The 26,169-nt window shown below is 32.9% G+C and overlaps 1 protein-coding gene across 3 annotated transcripts in view; it reads left to right on the top strand.

The window, feature by feature from the left end:
* The window catches only part of LRRIQ1 (leucine rich repeats and IQ motif containing 1), a 184,085-nt gene that overhangs the window by 38,703 nt on the left and 119,213 nt on the right, over nt 1–26,169 (top strand). For all 3 annotated transcript variants that reach the window (XM_074325334.1, XM_074325335.1, XM_019754918.2), the window contains 4 exons: nt 2,390–2,583; nt 3,241–3,368; nt 10,987–11,060; nt 14,983–15,076. In XM_074325334.1, the coding sequence (XP_074181435.1) occupies nt 2,390–2,583; nt 3,241–3,368; nt 10,987–11,060; nt 14,983–15,076 (490 nt within the window). The remainder of the gene's footprint in view (nt 1–2,389; nt 2,584–3,240; nt 3,369–10,986; nt 11,061–14,982; nt 15,077–26,169) is intronic.

Raw genomic sequence — 26,169 nt, 5'->3', positions numbered from 1 at the left:
TTCTGTAAATGACAGTATATAATCTAAAGAGCAAATCTTAATTAAATACTTTAAATTCTTCCAGGATGAATTTATTACGTACATTTCAGGTATGAGTTTTTATACATAATTATGCTTCTTTCAAGATTATCTTTAAATTTATTATCAAATGACTTTTTTAGTGGAAAAACTCATGTCTATTCCAACATTTAATTGAAGAAAATATTTTGTGGGGTTTTGACAAGAAAATCAAAATGAAGCTTAATTCTGCAAGGTTCAGCCTCACTGGCTCTCACACGTGAAATATTCACTGAAGACATTCTGCTTATCAGTACTTACTCTACACTTTAAATGATAGTTCCGTTTTTACAATTGTTTATGTCATATAACAGGGTTCTACCTGTAAAGAACATATATAGTCCATTATTCAATCTAAACATTTTCTAGTTTTTAATATTTCCCATAAAACCTTTTTTTCAGTTTTATTGAGAAATAATTAACATACATCACTGAATAAGTTTAAGGTATACAGCATGATAGTTTGATTTATATATATTGTGAAATGATTATTACATTAGGATCAGTTAATATCCATCTTCTTATATAGACACAATAAAAAGAAAAGAAAAAAATGAAAATAATTATCCTCGTGATGACAACTGATAGGATTTACTCTCTTAACAACTTTCTTATATATTATACAGCGGTGTTAGCCATCGTCATCGAGTTGTACATTATATCCCTAGTATTTACTTATCTTATAACTGGTAGTTTGTACCTTTTGATCGCCTTCCTCCACTTAACTGCACGCCACTCTCTGCTTCTGGTAACCACAACTCTGGTCTCTTTTTCTATGAATTTGGGGATTTTTTATTTTTTATTTTTTTAGATTGCACATATACGTGAGATTATACAGTATTTGTCTTTCTCTGCCTGGCTTATTTCATTTAGCACAATGCCATAAAGCTCCATCCATGTTGTCACAAATGGTAGGATTTCCTCATTTTTTTATGTGTGAATAATTCTTCCAAGAAACTTTTACGGACTTCCTCAGCATCTCTTTCCAATGCTAACTCCTGATAGCTTCTTTAAACAACATCCTCAGTTTTTTCCTTATGACCACTGAGTTATAGTCTAAGCCTCCTCTGATAGTTTTTAGATACTATCATATTGATTTTATCTGAGCATAAAGGAGTCCACTTGTGACAATCTTGAAATACCTGAGTAATACTTGAAATACTTGAAATATTTGTAGAAATCACTCAGGGGAGGTTTGTTTATATTTGTAAAAAATATAGTCCTTGGAAAATACAAGAGATAGTTAATTTAATTCAGAAGGATGTCTCATTCTTTCTAATTTATTTTTATTTTTTAAATTTATTTTCAATTCCAGTTGACATACAATATTATATTAATTTCAGGTGTACAACATAGTGATTAGATATTTATATACCTATGAAGTGATCACCCCCATTAAGTCTAGTACCGATCTGACATCATACATAGTTCTTAAAAATTATTAAATATGTTCCTTATGTTATAACTTACAACCTCATCACCATTTTTTATAACTAGCAATTTGTACTTAATCCATTTCACCTTTTTTCACCCATCTGTTTCACTCCCCTGCAATCGGACAACTATCTATTAGTTCTCTGTAACTATGACTTCGTTCCTGTTTTGTTTGTCTGTTTATTTTGTTTTTTCAGATTCCACACGTAAGTGAAATCATATGGTATTTGTCTTTCTTTGTCTGACTTATTTCACTTAGCATTCCACCCTCCAGGTCCATCCATGTTGTTACAAATGGCAACATTTCATTCTTTTTTATGACAGAGTAATATTCCATGTGTATGTATGACCTCTTCTTTATCCCTTTCTCTATTAATGAACACTTAGGTTGTGTTATTTCTTCGTTGGTTTTAATATGGTTGCAACTACTTCATTTGAGAATCTAAAGTAGATATCTCAATGGTAGGAAAATGGCATTCTAGTGTTATATATTCAAACTTAGGTAAGGATTCAAAATTCAAACCTCTGAAACTGAGTTAAAAACTTTCTTTTTTTTTTTTTTAAAGAAAGACTACTTCCATCTATCCTTTATTCCGCTGAAATTTGAAAACAAAACATTGAGTGCCCAATGTATGCCTTTTAGCATTTTGTTCAATTTTCAATTGATATATAATTTTATCAGTCAAAAATATACCTCCCAGGTGCTAGTTTAAATAATAATACCTCTTACACTGACACATTTTTCACCAGGAATTCTATCTAAGTCTTCACTTGTAAGTAGAAATACTGGGAAACACAAATATACAATTATTTAGGAAAGCAAAACAAAACAAAACAAATTCTCCTTTAGACTCTAGAAGAATGATGATACAAGTGACCTTGGAAATTTTTCTTCCAGGTGGTTTAGAATCTTTGAAAAATCTTCAGAAACTAGTTGTGGACCACAATCAGTTAATCAGTACGAAAGGTCTTTGCCATACTCCTACCATTATATACCTGGATTGCTCACATAATCATCTTACTGAAGCTGAGGGGATTGAAAACTGTGGATTGCTCCAAATACTAAAGTTACAGGGAAATTATATAAGTGAGGTAATTGCTTTGAATTAATTTATATGATTAATGCAACGTTTTTTTTCTTTTGATGGAAATATCAACCACCCATTTTAAAAGCAATTTTGATTAATTTTCCCTTGTTCTTTTTTGATTGTCAGCTATATCTGATTTTCAGTTTACTTTGAACTATTACATACTTTTCTCTATTTAAAAAAAGTATTTATCATAATTAGAATATTTTCCAAAGAAATATAGTTTAACATTAGTTTTTCGTAATACCAAAATATAATAAATCATAACTTTTAGTTATATTTCAGTATGTTGTGGGACCAAATTCTCTTCATGAAATTTTAATTAATATTATTCTTCATATTTTATAAAAAATAAATTCTAATTATGAGGTTAATTCTTAAGAAATTTTATTTATACTAAAATTCTCGTAACATTATCTTTAATTTATTATATACAGTTTACCAGAATCTATATATATGTGTATATATATATGTTGTTATATATATATATTATATATGTGTGTTATATATAATATATATATTATAATATATATTATAATATATATATATATATATATATATATATATATATATATATATGTTGAAGTTGTTACTTTTAAATTTGGTTAAATGGCAAACATATTTTCTTTGCTATAAGCTAATGACCTAAATTTAAATGCAGCTTCCATCCTTAGCGAATCATGTTCTACTAAGAGAATTGTACTTGGATGATAACAGCATTTCAACTGTAGAAGAACTTTCTTCATTTTGGCTGCCTTTACTACAGAACTTGACTCTTTCTCAGAACAGGTAAAAACAAGCTTTGCTTGAACAATAAGCGCAATGAATGATAAACTAAATGTGTGATCTTCATAAAAAGTAGAAACGCTGTTAGTTTTTTCTAGCAATTCAGTGAAAGAGCATAATAATAAACACATACATAACTTATAAATATAACTTCATAGATTTTAAAAAATTAGTGTGTTGACATACTCTTGAATTTTAGTAGACTTTTAATTTTCACTTATCCGACTCTTTGTTTCTTCTTAAAGACATACTTGTAGAAATCTCTCAGGGGAGGTTTGTTTATGTTTGTAAAGAATACGGTCCTTGGAAAATACAAGAGGTAGTTAATTTAATTCAGAAGGATGTCTCATTCTCTCAAATGGTACTTATTAAGTCAGGGAAGAACGATTTTTACTCTGCTCTACTTGCATGTCGTTTTGTAACTGTTAAGATTGATGTAAATTTGATTTCCCTAAGGATATAAAGTAACACTTAAAAAAATACCTTAACATTAATTTGAGATGGGTACCTGCCACAGAAGATCCATTTGAAACCAGCAAACATCTGGATCTTTGCAGAGAATAACTGTCTGAAACCAGGAGCACAATATGTGTATGTCTTCTTCTGCTTAATATTTCATTGAGACATATTTGCTAATATGATTAATTTGTTCATGAAAGGCACATGAAATAGGAGAAAGAAACCACCTTTAACCAGAAATTTCTTCTTTGAGTTATACAATTCTTGCGAAACAAGTGAACAAGGAAAACCCAATGTTAATATGCATATCTATTTTTCCTTTAAAAAAATAAAGTTTTCTCTCAATCTCTGCCATAATAGTGCTTGTCCTTTAAGCATGTATGTCCCAAATTATTTAATTTGCACTTAGTAAACTATTCCACTATTTAACAACAAATCAAAAAATTGAATTTTATTCAAAAATCCCTGCAAGTTGTTTTAATCAGATCTAAAATATAAAAGATGATTTTGCTTTCAAAAGACATTGATTCCAAAGCCAGCTCTATCAGATTAATTACACTGTTTAACTAATTTGGGCCATCCACAAACCCATTGGATGGTTTCTCAATATTTCTGGGTAAGAAATAACATTTTAATAGAAATAGCTATCTTTAGATATATGCATTAAATCACTCAGTAATTGACATAGCTAACTTATACCATAGAAATTGATCTCAAGCCACACTGATGAGCATAAGATTTTAAAAGATTAGAAATATTTAAATCGTGATTTGTTTTTTGAGAAATAATGTTTTTAATTTAATTGAGGGGGGGTTCTTTCTTATTGTTATTTCCTAATTCTTTTTTGCCTTTAATTTCTTTGGATAATTTAAATCATCAAAGAAATATTCTACTTTTAAAAGTTAAAATTAATACTAGTTGAAACTTTTCCCCTATGAATCCAGTATGGCTAGGAATTATATAAACTACACTATTAAATTCTCTTTCAGAATTGATAACAATAAGTGGTATACTTAAACCAAACAATACTTATTTAGAATTTTGTTTGTTTAGCTTTATAAAATTTGGATATTGAGGTGGTATTTGCTATTTTGGGGGCTACAAAACATAGTAATATGTATCCTTACCCTCAAGAAACTCTTGGAAATAAAAATTTTTTTGAACTCAACTATATTAAAAAAGGTAAAATTATTATATAATATATGCTGTTTTGAATTTTTTTAATAGTACTGCTACCTTTATTTGAATATAGTTTCTGTGGATCTCAAAACTTTTTGCACATGTAACCTACCATTTCTGAGAGGATGAAGCAAGAAGGTCTTAGGGAACCAGGAAAATGTGATTGATATGAATGGACATATATAGTGTGAAATTATTTTCTACAATCATAGTGAAAAATATTAACTGTAAAAAGTACACATCTTACATTAATCTTTTACACGTGCATTGAATTTTTCAGAACCATAGCAGGTTTGGTAAAAGTGAAGGTCAGCAGATCTAAGTTTGAATTCTTTATCTACAATTTATCTGTCAGTTGACATTGAACAACTCTGTTTTTACTACCTGAACTTCACTTTTTTTTAATGTGTGAAAAAAGGTAGCAATCCCTATCTTACCTATTTTATGAGGTTTTAATGATGAGCCAAAAGGAAAATGTATGTGAATACATTTTGGAAACCTGAGAAGAATTTTGTAAGTGTGATATTTGGATTTGTGGCTGGTATGTCTTTTAAATTGTGTATATTTTTCTTTTAATTTTTGATAAATATTTTCATCACAAGGAAGAAATTATGTGTCCATATGCTTTTTTTCCCCAACAAATGAAATACATATAAAGAATGATACTTAGTACATATTGTTTGAAATACTTGTTTCATCCTGACTTCTGTTTTAAATTTTGGTTAGGACATGTGACTGTTTAAGTTTGACTCAGCGGAGTTCTAACTTGAAGACTCTCAGGCTTCATAAGCCTTTCTACTTCCAGTGAAATTCTAAGTAGGAGCAGAAAGGGGAAACTATTACCCATTGGCTGCTCATTGTACAAATCTTTTGCTTTTTGTCGACTTTGAAATTTATATCTTTTTTATGCCCAAGGCTAATGTGACAAGGTCAAATGGTATTAGGTTTTCACTAATGTCCTTTGTCTTTCTGGTTTGAATTTTCTTAGAAAAAAATACACAGAATGTCAGTAAAAAGGAAAAGTTCTAGAGGTTTTTCTTTTGTTTTTGTTGTTTTTTTTTTTTTTTTAAACAGGATACTACTATTAGGTTTCTACCATCCTAATGAATAGTCATAAAGGTGAATGAATAGCCAGTTTCTTGATGACATTTCCACAAAAAGAGCATGATTCTAAAAGCATGGCTATCTGAAAAGATAAAATTCAATATTATAAAAATATTTGGTGAAAACAAATATTTCTTTATTTGGTATCTGCAAAGGGGATTTTTGTTTTTAACTCTAAAACTTTATTGGCTATTTTTATTTGATGTCTTCATATAACCTGTTATATATGTTACCTATATATTACCATATAACTTACTGGTTGAAAACAGAGATATTCTGAAAAAAGAGAAAAACGCTTAATCTTTTATCGATTAATCTTTCCAAATCCTTTCAAGGGCAAAGACTTAGTATTATAAATATATTAAAGGTAGAAAACAAATAATAATTTTCTTGTTAATAAATACACGTGTTATAATTATATTTTCACTTGAAGAACTTCAATTTGTCACTTATAATAATGATCTAAAACATGCCTGATAGGATATGTCATAATATTAGGGCTTAAATCCACTAATTATATATTGTCAAAGTTTTAAGTTTGTCTTCCTTCCTTCCTTCCTTCCTTCCTTCCTTCCTTCCTTCCTTCCTTCCTTCCTTCCTTTCTTTTCTGTATACATGTGACGTTTCAGTAAATTTTGCTATTAAAGAGTGTGTGTACAAATAATGAAGTGTATGTGTAAATATAATAGCCAATATTTATTCACTTTTTCTTTCATTACCTTGGGGTTTTTTCTCACTGGAAATTGTTTTTAAGAAGTAGTGTGTATAGGTTCAATATAAATAGTAATATTATATATAGGATTGGCTACATTCAGAAAGACCTTCTTCCATCCTATTATTTGGTCTATTTTTTCATCAGTAGTATCTTATATCTCTTTGCTAATATAGAACAGGATAGTACAAGAGAGGAGTCAAGGGAAATAGAAGGGTTAGTTCTATGCCAGACCCATGAGGCCTTGATTCACAGCATTACTCTGTAAGCTTCTGACCTTACAATAATAGTATTTCCACCACCCCACCCACGTCATGGCAGAGAGCTGTTAGAAACAAAGATGTAAAAATCTCCACCAGGATAACTGGAGGGACAGTATTGAAAGAAAGAAGGAAGGAAGGAGGGAGGGAGGGAGGAAGGGAGGGAGGAAGTGAAGGGAGGGAGGGAGGGAGGGACGGAGGGAAAGGAAGGAAGGAAGGAAGAAGAAAAGAGGAAGGAAAGGAAAGAAAGTAAAAGAACTGGAAATTAATGCATATATATAATATATATGTGTGTGTGTGTGTGTGTGTGTGTATATATATATGTGTGTATATATATATATATACACACACATTTTTTGTACCCAAAATACTCCTTTAGTTGAAGCATATTTTGAATAGTTATGGAGTTCCAACATTTATATGGGGGATTAGTTCAGAATACTTTTGTATTTGTGATGTGAATATATATATATATATATATATATATATATATATATATATATATATATGTAATGTGTCTTTTATTTACTTATTTTTATTTTTTATTAGTTTCAGGTGCACAAGACAAAGTAATACTAGATGTTTATCATTTATATCTCTCACACTGTGTGAACTCCCCTCCCCCATCCATTATCCCTCTGACATCGCACAGAGCCATTACATTTCCACTGTCTCTGTTCCTAATGCTGTACTCTGCTTCTTGTAAGTATACACACACACACATATATATAATTCTAGTTGGCATTCATTATTGTTCAGCTTCAGCTTCAGGTGTACAGTGCAGTGATCAGGCATCTACATCATCCCTGAGGTGGTCTCCCAAATGGGACAAGTGTCCATCAGATACCCTACTAAATCTTTACAACATTATTGATTACATTCCCCAAATTAATTTTCAAAACCCCGTGGCCATCTTGTGGTTACTGACTGTTTTCTAATCCCCTCACCTTCCCCCTTATCCCCATCCCAGCGCCCATCTAGCAGGCCTCAGTTTTTCCTCTATGTCTCCAAAACTGTTTCTTATTAGTTCATTCACTTATTGTTTTCTTTAGATTCCACATATAAGTGAGATCATGTGGTATTTGTCTTTCTCTGTCTGACTTATTTCACTTAACATAATGTTCTTTAGGTCCATCCATGTTGTTGCAAATGGTAAGATTTCTTTCTTCTTTATGGCTGCGTAATACTTCATTGTATAAATGTACCACAGTTTCTTAATCCAGTTATCTACTGATGAGCACTTCGGTTGTTTCCATGTCTTGGCTATTGTGTATAGTGCTGCAATAAACATAAGAGTGCATAAAGTTTTTTGAATTAAAGGTTTGGATTTCTCCAGGTAGATACCTAGGAGTGGAATTGCTGAATCATAAGGTAGTTCCATTTTCAGATATTTGAGATACCTCCATACTGTTTTCCATAGTGGCTGCACCAATCTGCAATCCCACCAACAGTGCACAAGCGTTCCCTTTTCTCCACATCTGTGCCAGCACTTGTTTGTTGATTTATTGATGATAGCCATTTTGAATGGGGCGAGGTGGTATCTCATTGGGGTTTTTATTTGCATTTATCTGATGGTTAGTGAGGTTGAGCATTTCTTCATATGTCTGTTTGCCATCTGTATGTCCTTTTTAGAAAAGTGTCTCTTCATGTCCTCTGCCCATTTTTTAATTGGGTTGTTTGTTTTTTTGGAGTTGAGTTGAGTGAGTTTTTTATAAATTTGTGATATTAACCCTTTATCAGATATATCATTGGCAAATATCTTTTCCCATTCAGTAGGATCCCTTTTTGTTTTATTGATGGTTGCCTTTGCTGTTAAAAAACTTTTTAATTTGATGTAATGGCACATGTTTATTTTTTATCTTACTTCCCTCGTGCAAGGGGATATATTGCCTAAGGCAGTATACATATTCAACGCAATTCCTATCAAACTACCAATGACGTTTTTCACAGAAATAGAACATATAATCCTAAAATTTATATGGGACCATAAAAGACCCCAGATAGCCTCAGCAATCTTGAGAAATAAGAACAAAGTGGGAGGTATAACAATACCTGACATCAAATTATACTACAAGGCTACAGTTATCAAAACAGCATGGTACTGGCATAAAAACAGATCCATAGATCAATGGAATAGAATAAAGAGTCCAGAAATAAATCCATGCCTATATGGCCACTTAATCTACGACAATGGAAGCAAGAATGTACGGTGGGGTAAAGACAGTCTGCTCAATAAATGGTGCTGGGAAACCTGGACAGACGCATGCAAAAAAATGAAGCTGGACCACCTCCTTACACCATATACAAAAATAAATTCAAAATGACTTAAAGACTTAAATGTAAGATCTGAAACTATAAAATTCCTAGAAGAAAATATAGGAAGAAACTTCACAGATATTACCCGGAGTAAGATTTTTTGTGATGTGAATATATTTTATATGAAGGAATTTTTGTCTTATATAAAGATTTAGAAGAGCTGGCTAAATTTTTATTTACAAATAGCTAGGGTAATGTGATTTTATGTTTAGAGTAAGTATAGACTTGTCTTAGTTAGAAATGTAAATCAACTAAAGTTAAATTTCCTTTCATAGTTTTTGTTTCCAAAATGTGAATATTTTCAGTATCTCTTATGTTTCTTGCTTGAATATAGGTTCTTAATGATAAGTTTATCTTAGAAAATGATAGAAACGTGTAAAAATAGGAGGGGAGTTTATTATTATTAGAATTTGAATATGGATGAGTTAATGAGTATTGATTTTAAATATTTATATATTTCTATCAGATTTAAATCTATTATATTGATATAAAACATTTTCTATTATTGTGCTCCTTGGATGAATATTTCCAATTTAAAAATAACCCATCTGGTCAAAAAGTGAAAATAAATATTTCTATGAATTCACCTCTTAATGGTTTAAATTATATGTTTGATCCAGGAAAAATGAGTAAATAATATAAAACCTCTGTATATTTGGCTTTACACAAAGACAAAACAAAACAATAATAACAAAATACCCACTTATTTAAATCCCAAGTACACATTAAAATCCATGATACTTGTCATTGCAATTGGTAATTGCCTGGTAATTTAGAAATGAATATAAATTTTCCATTATAGAATACTTAAAATTCTATAATTATTATATTTTAATAAGTACTGTTAATAAATGTTATTATGATTGTACCTTATTTTATAAATACAATTACATATATAGTACGTATAATTGCATATCATCATAAGGTATGGCAATTAAGTTCGTGAACTTTTTGCAATGAAGTTGCTAACCTTTCTGATATCAGAGGGATTATTCATTATGGATTTGTACCAACTGGAAAAACTGCTAACCAAGTTTACTATATGGGAGTGATGAGAAGGCTGCATGAAAAAGTTAGATGAAAACGACCTGAACTTTTTGCCAACAATTCATGGCTCTTGCATCACGACAATGTACCAGCTCACACAGCACTGTCTGTGAGGGAGTTTTTAGCCAGTAAACAAATCAATGTATTGGAACACCCTCCCTACTCACCTGATCTGGCCCCCAATGACTTCTTTCTTTACTGGGAGATAAAGGAAATATTCAAAGGAAGACATTTGGATGCCATTCAGGACATCAAGGGTAATACAACGACAGCTCTGATGACCATTCCAGAAAAAGAGTTCCAAAATTGCTTTGAAGGGTGAACTAGGTGCTGGTATCAGTGCATAGCTTCCCAGAGGGAATACTTCGAAGGTTACCATAGTGATATTCAGCAATGAGGTGTGTAGCACTTTTTTCTAGGATAAGTTTGTGAACTTAATTGTCAGACCCTGGTATAATTATGTTATGTAAGTGTATGATTTTATAGTTAGTTCCGTAATATTAAGGACATTCTAATTTAAAATTTTTATGATTTTTTTTTTCAGCTTGACAAAAATCATACCACTTTTTCATTTTGTTTCTCTGGAAAAGCTAGATGTCAGCAACAATTGTCTTTCTGGTAAGTTTAGAATAATATATAATTTTTAAAAAATAGGCTTTTGAGTTTCTGTTTCATATATAGTGAGGGGTTGTTTTGATACATGTGTATGTGTTAATGGCATTAACAGTATATATACGCACACACACACGGTAAGGTATAGAGAAAGAAAATTTTCTTTTTAAGGTCTTAGGCTGGATCTAAGAATTAAACTGACACAAGACAGGAAAAAAGAATACAAGTTTTAATTTTTTTTTACATGTACATGGGAGTTCTCACAAGAAAAATAAAGACCCTAAAAAGCAATTAGAATTAACCACTTAAATAGTGAGTTGGACAAAAGCAGTGAACATATGACAAGGCAAAGGTGCTTGGGCTAACGTAGATAATTGGCTGGAAAAGTGACTAGGAAATAAGGGCTAGTTTAACAGGTGTGTACACATCTCTCTTAGCCTCTACTTCCCATCCTTGTGATAAGAATGTCTCTTTGCTCATGGTTTAGGGAGGGCATCTTTTACATAGGAATTTCATCTCCTACTTAAAGAAAAAGAAGGAAGGTCAGAGTATCCCTGCATCTGCTGTTTTTAAGTTTCTATTCTGGCATATTGAGGCTGCATGGCCTTAACTCCTTCAAAGTCATCATGAAATAATTTAATTAAATCTTTTTTCCACTTTTAAAATCATTTTACTTCCACATCTTTCTGGTAGGCCTGAGCAAATGTCACAATGATATTTTAATTTTAAATTTATGCATCTTTTACCTGTAAATTAAGTATCTTAGTATAGATGACTAAACAAACTTGTTTAACCTGTTGACTCCTAATAGGTATAGAGGAGACACCCATTAAAAATGTATTAAATTAATTACTGACATTTGAGACAAAATGGATGAATCTTGAGAGTATCGTGCAAAGCAAAATAAGTCAGAGAGAAAAAGTTGAGAACCATATGATTTCACTCATAAAACTGAAAGAAACAAACAAATAAGAGAAGCAAAAACTCGTAGACACAAACAACAATGTAGTGGTTACCAGAGGGAAAAGGGCGGGAGGAGGAAAGTAGAAAAGGGTAAAGTGGGTCAATATATGGTGAGAGAAGATTTCACTTTGAATGGTGAACACATAATGCGATCTACAAATGATGTATTATAGAATTGTATACTTGAAACCCATATAATTTTATTAACCAATGTTACCTTAATACATATAATAAAAAAAAATGTACTAAATTAAAGACTGTTGATTGTTTAACTAATTCCCCCCAAATTTCCCCATCCCCATTCCCAGTCAACCCTCTCATTGAGATAACTCTGGTTTTAATTTGTCACCACTGGTTAATTTTGGTTGTTCTACATCTTTTTATTAATGGGATCAAATATTACATTCTCTTTTGCCTCCAGTTTTCTTTGCTGAGCATTCATATGATATTGTTGTTTATATATCAGTAGTTTGTTTTTGTTTGTTTGTTTGTTTGTTTGCTGAATGTAGACCATTGTATTAATATATAATATATCACAATTTGTCCAGTTTCCTGTTGATTGATATTTTGATTGTTTGGAGTTTGGGGCTAATATGATTATAAAGTTCCTATGGAAATTCTTGTACAAATATTTTTGTGGACATATGTTTTCAGATGTCTTGGGTAAATATGTAAGAGTGTAATTGCTGGGTAATACAGTAGACGTATATTTAACTTTTTGAGAAACTGAAAAAACTATTTTCCAAAGTAATTGTAACATTTTAAACCTCCACCAGGTATGTATGAGAGTTCCAATAGCTCCATTCTAGAGGGTGTTTCGTATTTCATCGTATTATCACATTCTGGTTTTAGTTTGCAATTTCCTGATGAGTAATGATAATGTGCCTCTTTGCATGCATTTATTGATGATATCTGTGTATTATTTTGTGTCTATTCAAGTGTCTTACCGTTCTTTTAATTTGTTTTTTTCCTTATGATTTGAATAAATTCTTTATATATTCTAGATAAAATACTTTGTCAGATACATGTTTTGAAATATTTTCTCCCAGCCCTCTTTTGATGAAATTTATCATTTTTAATAATTATTGCCCTTTGTAGTATTTTCCCACCTCCAGACTGTAAAGGTGATTTTCTATGCTTTTTTATAGAAGTTTTGTACTTTTAGTTTTACCATTGGGTCTATGTTCCATCTCAGATTAACTTTTATGAATTGTATGAAATAAGGGATGAGTTCAGGTTTTAACATGGTTATCTAGTTCCAGCATCATTTGTTGACCAACCTTTTCTCATCTTTGAAATACTTTGGTGTTTTTGTCAAAAAAATCGATTTACACTTGGCTACTGTGGATGTGTTTGTATTAACTGGTTTTCTCTTGATAAGTCATATTTTTCTATTTTTTTATATGTCTAGTGATTTTTAAATCTATCTTGAATGTTGTACATAATACAGTGTACTGAGTCTGGACATTATTGTCTTCCTTTTTTTGTTCTTTTTTATTTTATTTTTTTAATTAAAATTTATTGGGGTGATGTTGACTTCCTTTTAAAGTTTGTTAAAAATAATTCTCTGAAAGATAGTTAAAATATAAATGAGTAATTTTGTTTCTGTCAGCCTTAATTTCATTCTCTCCTAGGACAAGTCATTTTAGTTTTCAACGCTTAATGCATGCCCCTACCCCAGGCATTTTCTTCACTCCTAATGCATAATGCATAGTCTTTCTGGATTTAAGCTAAATCACTGAGATACTCAATTGGGTTTCATTCCGGCTGGGCTGATACTCCAATGTCTTTCATTACTGCATGACCTTGAATGTCATCATTCAGCTCTTAGCCCTACAGAAGGTGATCTCTGCTAGGTTTTTCAGAGTCTGGCCCTGCCTATGTAATACTAGCCCTTGTCCAAGGACGTGTGGTAAATCTTCACATAGACTTATTTCCCCAACTCTCTCCCCCACAACATATACACACACAGCTACTTTTCAGTACATTTTACTATACGTTCCAGGTTCAGTTCTAATTTTTGCATCCTTTCTCAGCAAAACAGCCTCTTTGCTTGTTCTCCACTTTCCTGCTCTGAAGTGGTAAAATGCTTTCAGGAATAAAACCATTGCGATTGTAGGCTCACCGTGTATGCTTCCATTCTCTCAGTCAGGCTTAAAAACAGGTGCTTCGTATATATTGCAGAGTTTTATGATTGTTTTCTGTGGGATAGCAATTCCAGCATAAATTTCTCTGTAATGTACCCTAGATGAACCTACTATTTTTACATTTGAAAGTTTAATAGGTCTGTGTAATTCTATTTAAGTATGTGCTCAATTTTACCACTTATCCTATTACTTTAGATTTTCACTTTTTCAGATTTGTGTTCACAGTCTTCCATGAACTCTTTCAAGCCCTTTACACACATTATTTCATTAATTCAGACCCTATGAGATAGTTATGAAACTGATCATAAATCAGTTGTATGATTTGTGTAAGTTCACACAGCTGTTAAATAGTATAAATAAATATTCTGACGGCAGAGTCTGTGGTCTTAATACAGTCTCCTTTTAAAATATGTGGCATATAAAACTGAAAACAACAAAAGAATAAGACAAAAAATGAAGAAACAAAAACTCATAGACACAGACAATAGATTAGTGGTTACCAGAGGGTAAGGGGGAAAAGGGGTGGTAGATGAGGGTAAAGAGGATCAAATATATGGTGATGGCAAGAGAACTGACTCTGGGTGGTGAACACACAATGTGATATATAGATGATGTATTACAGAATTGTACTCCTGAAATCTATGTAACTTTACTAACAATTGTCACCCCAATTAACTTTAATTTTTAAGAAAAGCAAATTTTCTGCATAGAAAAAAATTTTGTTTATTTTCTTTAATAGCTAATTAAATAAAATGATCATTAATCTGTGAATACTTTATCTGAGATGCGTTTCATAATGATTCTTATTATTTTTGTAGATCTTACAAGTGCCTTAAATGGGTTTAATGCATGCTATTCTCTGTGTGAATTGACTCTCATGGGAAATCCACTTCTTCAAGAAATAAACTGGAGGTAAACAAACATTGTTGCACCCTATGTACATACTTCATTATAGTTGCAGAAAACATAGTTTGATGACAGTTGTTCTGTGTATACTAATTGCTTGGGAAAAGTTAATAAAAATATAAAAATTACTTAAGACAAAAAAGGTTTTATAAAAAAAGTTTTAAAATATCTTCAGTCTAAAATAATTTTTTGCATATGTATGAACTAATGCAAATTTGAAATAATAATTCTGATCCATATAATTGATTATGTGACAATTTTAGTATGGTGTTAACTTGGGTTTTGTATTTATAGAAAATGTATTTGTTGGGAATTACTGTGTATGAGTCATCTAAGTCACATAGCTTGCTACTTAAAATTATTTCCATTCTGCCTATTATTTGATTTTGTTTCAATTTCTTAAAAGAGAAGTTTGGTATCTGTTAAGTATGTATTATAAAAATATCTGAATTCATGTCTCTCACTGGAATACTGCAGTATCTAGATGTAAATGAAGAAAAATGTTTTGTAATTTTAAAATAAATTTTCTTTTATAAAAAAGCTTTTTTTCTAAACTGAAAGTTATATTATGCTAACACCTTTTCCCAAAGTTGACTAGCGTTTTTTCTTATAATCAACTTTCTTGAGACAATTTACATATAATAAACTTCATCAATTTTATTTATGAGTATGTGTAAAATCTATCACAGATAAGATATTGGACATTTCTGTCATCTCAGAAAATCACCTCATATGCTTTTGCAGTCAGACTCCTCTCTCCAGCATCTTTATGGTTTTTGTTGTTTTTGACCTGAAGTCTGCTGTCATTCTTATCTTAATTTCTCTGTTCCTGAATACTTTTAAGATTTTCTCTTTATCAGCAGTTTTCCACAATTTGATTACTGTGTGTTTTGGTGTGGTTTTATACACATTTACTCTGCTCAGGATTAATTGAATCTCTTGGACCTAATCAATTTATTGTTTCCATAAAATTTGGAAATTTTTTGGCCTTTATTTCAAAGATGTTTTTTTTCCCTGCCTCCTTCATGTTTTGTCCTACTAGGACTCCAATTTACAAATATTATACCACTTGATATATCCCAGAAGTCGCTATTTATCTATTCTTTTATTTAATGTACTTTTTTCCTGCTTGGTTTTCACTCTTAGTAGTTATTGCTCTTTTCAAGTTCTCTGATACATTCTTTCTGTTTATCTACTCTGTAATTAATCCCATCTATACTATTTTTCAGTTCAAATTTCAAATATTGTGTTTTTCATCTCTAGAAGTTTCATTTATGTATTTCTTTTTAACATTTGAAATTTCTCTCCTAATCTTGCTCATGTTTTCCTGAATCATCTTGAACATAGGAGAATATTTACTTATTTAATTTATTTTTTAAGATTTTTATTAAAAATATAGTTAGTGTACTATATTATACTGTTTCAGATGTACACAACAGTTTATAGTTCCAAGATTTATATAGCTAAAGAAGTGAGCTTTAGCTATATAAGCGTGATAAAAGTCTAGCAACCATCTGGCACCATACCATGCTATCACAATATTATTGACAATGTTCCCTGTGCTGTACATCACATCCCCGTGACTTACTTGTCTTATACCTGGAAATTTGGACCACTTATTGCCCTTTACCTTCCCCTCCTTTTTAATTTTTCAGTTACAGTTGACATTCAGTATTATTTTATATTAATTTCAGGTGTACATTGATTAGATGTTTATATATTTCAAGAAGTGGTCCATTCCCTGACTAGTGTGTTACTCATCTGACACTATACATAGTTATTTTCATATTATTGACTATATTCCCTTTGCTTTACTTTACATCCCCATGACTATTTTGTAGCTACCAATTTGTACTTCTTAATCCCTTCACCTTTTGCTGGGCCCCTCCCATCTATCAACCTGATAAATCTAGTACCCATCTGATACCATGCGTAGTTATTACAATATGATTGACTATAATCCTTATGCTATACCCTACATTCCCATGACTACTTTGTAACAACCAATTTGTACTTCTTAGTCCCTTTCCCCTTTCATTGACTCCCTCAACCCCCCTCCCATCTGGCAACCATCAAAATGGTCTCTGTATCTATGAGTCTGTTTCTGTTTTGTTTGTTTATTTTGTTCTTTAGATTACACATATAAATGAAATCACATTGTATTTGTCTTTTACTGCCTGATGGTACTTCACTGAACACAATGCCCTCCATGTCCATCCATGCCACTGCATATGGCGAGAACCCCATTCCCTTCCATAGCAGAGCAATACTCTACTGTATATGTGTACCACCTCTTCTTTATCCATTCTTCTGTGGACAGACAACAGGCTGCCTTAACCTCTTGGCCATTGTAAACAATGCTGCAATGAACATATGAATGTACACATCCCCTTGAAGGGGGCATGTATTTCTTTGTTTCCTCATTTTGGCCTCCTCTCCATGTTTGTTTCTTTGTATTACATAGGGCTGCTATGTCTCCCAGGCTTGCCAGGTGGCTTTAAGTACTAGGGGTCCTGTGGGTCCCAGTGGCACAGTCTCCCTGGTCACCTGAGCCAGGAGTGTTCCTTGTGTGGGTTGTGTGTGCCCTCTTGTTATAGTTGAGCTTTCATTGCTGTGGGCATATCAGTGGGTGGTATTGACCCCCCGGTTGACTGGCTGTGGGGTTTGGCTTATGAATTGCTGTGCTGGGGCTTACCCCAAATAGTGGGATTCACCTCAGCAGGCTCCGGTACCTGTTGAGACTGCCCTTTGAGTGTGCCACCTGTGGGGCTAATTGGGTGGTGCTCTGCTGTGGTCTGAAGCCAACCTCCAAGTATGTTGGTTCTGGTGCCTCTTGGGAGGGGCTCCAGGGCACACCCTGGTCAGTCACTGCCTGTAACTGGCAGGGGGAGTACCTGGTAGTAGCTACAAAGTGATCCACAGTTGGCTGCTGCCTGTGCTCCATCTAGAGATGTGTGGGAGAGGCCACACTGCAAACCTAGGATGGCTGCCACCAGTACTGGGCCTGGGGTAGCTCCACAAAAATCCAGGACATTCTGAGGCCTGCTGCTACCTGCCGGCTCCTGTAAGGTTCAGCTGCTGATAAAGCCTCCTACGGTAAGTACATTGGATGAGGAAGGGTCTCAGTGAGTAAGCAGGATGGAGCAGTGGAGCTCACAGGCCAATCAGGATCAGATTTGGCCTGTGGGGGTGGGTTCAACACAGGAAGGATGGCACCCACCTGCTGACTGCTTGGGAGAAAGGCCCCACACAGGGCAAATGGGGACTGTCCCTCCAGTACTTGCCCTGAAGTTACACAACTCAGTCTCTCCCCATATGTCTCCGAGACTCCCAGTGTCACCATTTCTCCACCGGAGACCAGGGTGAGAGCCGGTGTGGGCCCTTTAAGAGGATAGCTGGGTTTCTCACAGCTTTCTGTCACAGCCTGAAGTTATAGGGCTTCTCTTCCTAGGACCAGGACTCTGGGCTCGGGAGTCTGGTGTGAGTGGCTGGGGTCACTCACTCCTTCATGGAAACCTCGGTGGCCAAGATATCTCTCTTGATTTTCAACCACCACACAGGTGGGATTAGCACATTTCACATCTCTGCCATTCCTACCAGTCTCGCTGTGCCTCTTCTTTATATCAGCAGTTATAAAACTTCTGTTCAGCTAAACTTCAGATGGTTCTCCAGATTGATTGTTCTATAAGTTAGTTGTACTATTGATGTGTTCACAGGATGAGGCAAGCACAGCGTTTATCTACTGCGTCATTTTGGATCTCCTCCCACTTCCGGAAAATGTTTATAATAGCTCTTTTAACATTCTTTTCTGCTAGTTCCATCATCTCTATTATTTTGAGGTTGATTTTCATTGACTTATTTCTGATTCTTGGTCATATTTCCTTGCTGCTTGCATGATTGGTCAATTTTGGTTGTGTTCTGGACATTTAAAATTTTATATTGTTGATTTCTTAATTTTTTCCCTTTAAATAGCATCTATTTTGTTTCTGACATGCAGTGGCTAACTTGCTTGGAATTAGTGATATACTTTCAAAGCTTGCTTTTAAGTTCTTAAGAAAATCTTTAGACTAGTACTAATTTAGCCCCAATACTACGGTGCTGACTTTCTGAGTATTCTCCCTGATGCCTCTTGTATGTATTTTTTTCAGCTATTGCTGATGAGACTTATTCCAGCCGTACATGGTTTCCTGTGATTTTTCTGCCTCTTGCTTCCCAGTGGTTCTTTTCCTTGTCCTTACATTGATTTGTCTCACACATCCTCAGATCATTACACATTTACTCAGGTGAATTATATCCCAGAATACTGAAAGACTTGTGTATGTCCACTTTGTGATGTTTCTGGTGATGATTCTGGCCTAAACTGTTGTCTCGTTTAATTTCCAACAGGATTAGTTAAATGGTTTAAACATGATTTATTGTACAGTTGGCACTTGTGTCTTATCAGGTATGGGTACATCAAGGCAGGGCAGGCCAAGAATATACAGGGCTAATTTAGCCTAATTTTGCAAGGTGAGTTGGCAATGTGCTAAATGTAGGGAAAGGCAAATGTTTACTAAAATTCAGGTGGAAAATCTATTTCAGGATCCTCAGAGTTTAGATCAAGTCAGCAAGTCATATTAATTTTATCAGGTAGTGAAAATACAACATTTATAAACAATATGTAGACAAGAAGGAATGAATGATTTTTAAAAGGGTTGTTGTGACATCTGATTTTAGGGCAAAATAATAGACTCTTTGCCCTTATTTGGTTTCCCTGTGATATATGGCCACAGTCAAGACTTCAGAAGGAATATAATATATCTTAAAGAGGAATCAATGATCTGGTTATGTTTAAACTTTCTGTATCTGATTTGATCCAACTGTAGAACAAGATAAGAGAGTCTAGGGAGTAGTCTCTGTTCCTTCCCTTGTCTGAGGCCACTGCAAACCTCAGACACTCTCTTTCCGTATGTATTGACTTCCTGAATTTGTTAATGCTTCTTTGGTTAAGAAAATAACAGCATTTTCACACTAAGTCAAACACCTGTGCAATTTGCTACTCAGTTAACTTGTATATCACAGTAGAGTTACTGTCTTTGCCAGAAAGCCTTTTTCTTTCCTTTTCTTTAAAGCTTGGTTTTCACATAAGTTTCTAATGTTACACCGTTTTTTCTTAGGGAGACCTGGTATGTATCCACATGTTTTAGAATAGAATTTGTTGACTTCCCCTTTAGAAACATGTTTCCAAGTACAATTTAAGCTGTGTAGCATAGAGGAAAGGGTATAACCCAGTGCAATGATTATCAGAGTTGTGTCTCCAGACCAGCAACTTCAGCATCACCTGGAAACCTGTTAGAAATGCAAAAATTTGGACACTGTCCAGACCCACTTAATCAGAACTTAAGGAGGGTTGCCCAGTCTGTGTTGTAACATGCTCTTTGGGTGATTCAATGCATACTGAAATTTGGAAATCACAGTGTTTTGAACAAGGACTTTCTAACTCTGCCCTATACTGAGTAGATCTTGGTCAAGTAACTTAACTTTTCTATGTCTCTGAATCCTCATTGGTAAAATGAGGATAATAATAGTACCTGTCTTATGGAGTAGTTATGAGAATTTAATGGGATAATACACACATTTTATTGAGAACAATACCTGTAACGTGGTAAGCACATACAAAAAAATCTATTTTCCAAACCTAGGCTAACCGGACCATATCTATCTATCTATCTATCTATCTATCTATCTATCTATCTATCTATCTATCTATCTATCTACATATACATACATATATATACACACACATATATCTATATATTTAGTGTGTATATGTTTAGTGTATATATAGATATGTATATATATTTAGTGTATATCTATATACATATACACACACACTTAGTGTAAGCCTACTATATGCAACCAGTGTCCTAACTTGTTGGACATTATACAGGAAATCCAATATAATCCATGATTTGAAGTCATTTTATAATCTTGTTAGAGATATAGACAGTATGATAACCATGAAAACTAATAATGATAGCAAACACTCAAATAGTGTTTACTTTGTGTCCACTGTTTCATTTAATCCTCACAATATGCATAACGGAATAACCACCTAGTATATCCATTTTATAGTTAAAGAAAACGAGTCACACACAGGCTAAATAACTTGCCCAGGGTGAAATAACTAGCAGGTGGAGGAGCCAGTATTCAAACCCATGCAGACTGGGTCCAGAGTCTGTGCTGTGAACTTAGATTTCAGTACCTAACACTAGTGTCAAATTATAGTTGTAGGCAACAGATATACTTTAAAAATTTGGAAACACCACCTTAATTTATTGCAACTAAGAAAAACAGTCTTTGCTGAAGAGGCATACCTTGAATTAAACCTCTAAAGGTTGGTAAGTTTTAAAATCAAGTTAAAAGCAAAAAAAAAAAAAAAAAAAAAAAAAATCTTCTGATACAGGAAATATCCAAGAAAAGGCAGGAATGTGAAATGTGAGGTCAGGCTCTTTTAGCTGGCTACTCTATTCAGGTGTAAAGTGGGTACACTGGGAAATATCATTGGAAAGATATAATAAATCAAGTACTTAAACATTGTGTCAGAGAGTGGGCTAAGTACTTATACGTATCACTTTACTGCACAGCAACTCTGAGTTGAGTTCTGTAATTATCATTCTCATTTTACAGAGGTATTTACTGAAGCTTCGATACTTGTGATATGCCCAGCTATGATGTGAGTAAGTGTCAAGGGAGGGATTTGGGTTCAGAAGCTTGGAATTGAAACACTATGCTCTGTTGTTTCACATGATGTATTACCACCAGATTGTTAAGGGCCCTGTGTGCTAGGATTAAAAAGAAAGTCTCCTTTACACTGTGCTCATGGAGGGGGACTACCGCATCGTTGATATATGTTTAGCCTTGTAAGTAAACTGCTCAGGTGCATATCTAGTTCCACCGTTTCCTGTTTACCTTGCAAGGGTTATTTAATCTTATATATCTGAGTTTCTTCATCAATAAAATGGGTATAGTAATCGTTCCTACCTCATAGGATGTATTCATTAGGGTATGCTACACAACACTAGACACAGAACTCAATGCATTTTAATACAATAGAAGTTTATTTTTTGTTTACGTTATATCTGATGTGTGTCCTGTGTAATCTAAACAGACTCAGAAACTCAGGCTTCTTCCGTTTTGTGCCTCTATGTCATGCAACCTCAATGTAATCTGACTTTTTACAGTAGTAGATTGTGGTGGGAGACAGGGGAAAAGACCACAGGGAAAACAATAATTGACATTTAAACACTCTGCCATCAAAAGTGGCAATGATCATTACTCTCATATTTTATTAGCTGTAACCAGTCATATGGCCAAATACCTGCAAAAGAAGCTGGGAAACATAGAGAAGCACATGCATATCAGAGGACACTATACAGACCAAGTCTATAATGAGAAATAAAAGTAGGTAGTTGTGCCCATTATTCAAAGCAAGCTCTTTAGGGGTACTGGGTTTTCTATTAGGTTGTGGGCAAATAAGACATGAATTCTCTTGCTGATCTGGTATCAGTTTCCATCCAAAGAGCTGCCATGTTGCCAGTTGCAACAACTAGAAACAAACCTGTATCCTGAATAACCCTTGAGTTCATTTATTTTTATTTCTGTTTGTATGGAGCATAAACATTATTTTGTTAAATAAAATATTGTCGTAGTAAGTATATTTATAGGTTTATTATAAATATATAAAGATATTCACATTTTACACTTACTAAGTACATATACTTTACAGCTTTAAAAATATTTAATTAGAAATAATCAATACTGAAAGAAAATAGGTAGTGTTTATATAATATTACAAATACACATGTAATTTAGCTATTAAAATTTCTATATTTAAATGAACTTTTCTGGATTAAACGCCAATTTGAAACTGTTACCTATCTAATTCCACGTAGATTAGTTGGCCTAATACAGCTTTCATAATTTAAAAATGAGATTAATTTATCTAAAAGGTTAGTATCTTGTAATCTATAAAATATGGATTCGTTAATGAATGGATCAACTCAAACTTTAAGCAGTGCATTCCAATGAACTTTACATAACCCCCTGTTACCAACAAAGGGATTAGTTGTAGATTTTCCCAACTGGCTTCTTACTTTCATGTCTAGCCAGTGATAACATGGACAAAACTGATGTACTAAAAAAATCTCTTTTTAAAACTTAAACCACAGACCCAGTTTGGAATCTCCTTTGGGAATGTGTTTCATTCGCTAATGATTAATAGGGCTTGTTAAGTGACAGAATATTCACCAGGAAGTTTTCACTAAATGAAATATTGATTCAGCCCTTGACTTGGAGGAGCCCAGCTGGAAAAACTAATGTTGAGATCCACAGTATTCTTATACTTCATTTCCAACATGAATCAACTGGTTACAGCACTTTCTAATACATTCATCATAGACTCTTATAAGGCTGCATTTGAAGTTAATTAAGTCCAATCTTTACACCACTAACTTACACGGATCTGAAAACTGTTCCCTTATAAACAAAACAAAACAAAAAAGAAAGAAAGAAAAAAGAAATTAAACACTAAATCCACTCTAGATATTTGTTATATAAACCACAAATTTTAAGAAATTGTCACACTTTTGAAGTTGCCAAGTAAACTAAATTTTCTGTCTTAAGGAAATTCAGAATATTCTGACTGAAATAAATCTTTTGGGAACTTTTTTACCTAAAGATGATAAATAGAACATCAAAATATTCCCAAGGTAAAAATTCATGCCCTACTGGCCCACAGTCTCTAGAATTATTCCCTATAGCTAAAGTGGTGTACTTAATGATATCTGTATCAATAACCATGCCCAAATTATAGTATTTTGTGATAAAATTATCATTTTGCCCTTTGTAGATCCAGTGTCAGTTAGCATCAGAATATTACACATAATGCCAGTTGTAACACCTGGAAACAAACCCAAGTCCTGTATTACATTTGAATTTATTTATTTTTAATTATTTTGTTTCTCAAGGGCATGGACACTTGTTTTATTAAGTAAAACATGCTGTGGTTAAATATTGATCTGTTTATTAATCTGATAAAGCAAATTCTTTTTCCCCTCTCTATGATTGTATTAAATGATTTGGTAAAATGGCTCTTCGTTTTATCATCAGTTATTTCCGAACAGAAAGTTTGTTTCCCCTATATATTTGATATGTACTCTCTAATTTCACTGTTAAATACTTTTCTGAAAAACTTTCATGCAATTTATATAAAACCAATGGCTGTGCTAACCAGTGAACACATTGTTGGACTATAATTGCCCAGGTCCATAATACCCCTTCATTTAGCAAGTTCTTCTGATATCATTGATATATAGGTTATTCTATAAGTTTCCAAGAAAGCTGTATTTTTCTTGAAAATTAGAGACAATTATCACATGATTAGAATTTCAGAGTTGTTTTTTTAAATTTAAACCAGAGGTCTCTGATTGTAGAGTACTGTATGGTCCTCTATTTTCTTCCTAATGCAGTGGTTCTTATTCTTTAAGGTGAACAAGAAAGGCTGTATTTTAAAAAGAGAGATTCCCCCAAACCCACCAGTACATGTCTTTGGTGTAACTGAAGAGTCTGCATTTTATTTATTTATTTATTTATTTATTTATTTATTTATTTATTTATTCATTCATTCATTCATTCATTTTTAATCAATTGCTTTAATTAAATTAGGGTGATCTAAGTTTACAAATTCCTATCCATAAGGGTACTTTTTAACGTTTAATGAAGAGTAACTTCTTAAGAATTAACTAATAGTTCCTGAGACTATATAGCACATTGAAGTCAATAAAACCTGGAATTATGTGGTTCTTGACTTTTTCTGACTTATTTTGCTTAGCATGATAATCTCAAAATCTATCCTTATTGTAGCAAATAGCACTATTTTATCTTTTCTTATGGCCCAGTAATATTCCATTGTGTATATATATCACATTTACTTCTATAATTATAAGAAAGAAGTTGAGATAGAGCAAGAGACTAAAGAGAGTCAGAAAGATATCTACCACCTACATTTAATATTATTCTACTTGAAATTATTCTATTTTATCATTAACAAGATTAACAAATCTTTGGAAAACCAATGCTTTGCTTGGTTTTATCTTTTCTGCAATATTTTCCTTTACATTTGTGAACTGAAGCTGGCTTCCCTGTGAAATTTGTCTTCACATTCAGTGACTTTTATTTTCTAAACATTTTAGTACAGTAGTTGTGTTAAATCTAGCTGTTTTGATTTTTTTCTTTCATACATTTTTTTTTAAATTTTTATTTGTTGGGGTGACATTGGTTAGTAAAATTATATAGGTTTGAATTGTATAATTCTATAATACATCACCTGTATATTGCATTGTGTGTTCACTGCTCAGAGTCAGTTGTCCTTCCATCACCATATATTTGACCCCCTTTATCCTCATCTATCCCCCTCCCCCATTACCCTAGGGTAACCACTAAACTGTTGACTGCGTCTACGTTCTTTTGCTTGTTTGTTTTGTTTGTTTCAGTTTTATATCCCTCATATGAGTGAAATTATATGGTTCTTGACTTTTTCTGTCTGACTTATTTTGCTTAGCATGGTGATCTCAAAATCCATCCTTGTTGTAAGAAATAGCAGTAGTTCATCTTTTCTTATGGCCCAGTAGTATTCCATTGTGTGTGTGTGTGTGTGTGTGTGTGTATATATATATATATATATATATACACACACACACAGATATATAGATATATAGATATATAGATATATAGATATATAGATATATATCACATTTTCTTTATCCAGTCATCTATCAAAGGAGCCTTTGGTTGTTTCCATGTCTTGGCCACCATGAATAATGCTGCAATGAACATCTTTACAGATAAATGTTTTCAGACTTTTTTGGGTAGATACCCAGAACAGTGAATGCTGGGTTATATCATAATTCTATTGTTAATTTTTTGATGAACCTCCATATTGTTTTTCATATTGGCAATACCAATTTACATTTCCACCAGCAGTGTATGAGGGTTCTTTTTTCTCCACAACCTCTCCAACACTTGTTATCTCTTATTTTGTTGATATCCTGTTTCCCCGA

The sequence above is a fragment of the Rhinolophus sinicus genome, linkage group LG02 (genome assembly GCF_036562045.2).
Source record: "Rhinolophus sinicus isolate RSC01 linkage group LG02, ASM3656204v1, whole genome shotgun sequence".
Taxonomy (NCBI): Eukaryota; Metazoa; Chordata; class Mammalia; order Chiroptera; family Rhinolophidae; genus Rhinolophus; species Rhinolophus sinicus.
This window is presented reverse-complemented; position numbering and strand designations above follow the sequence as displayed.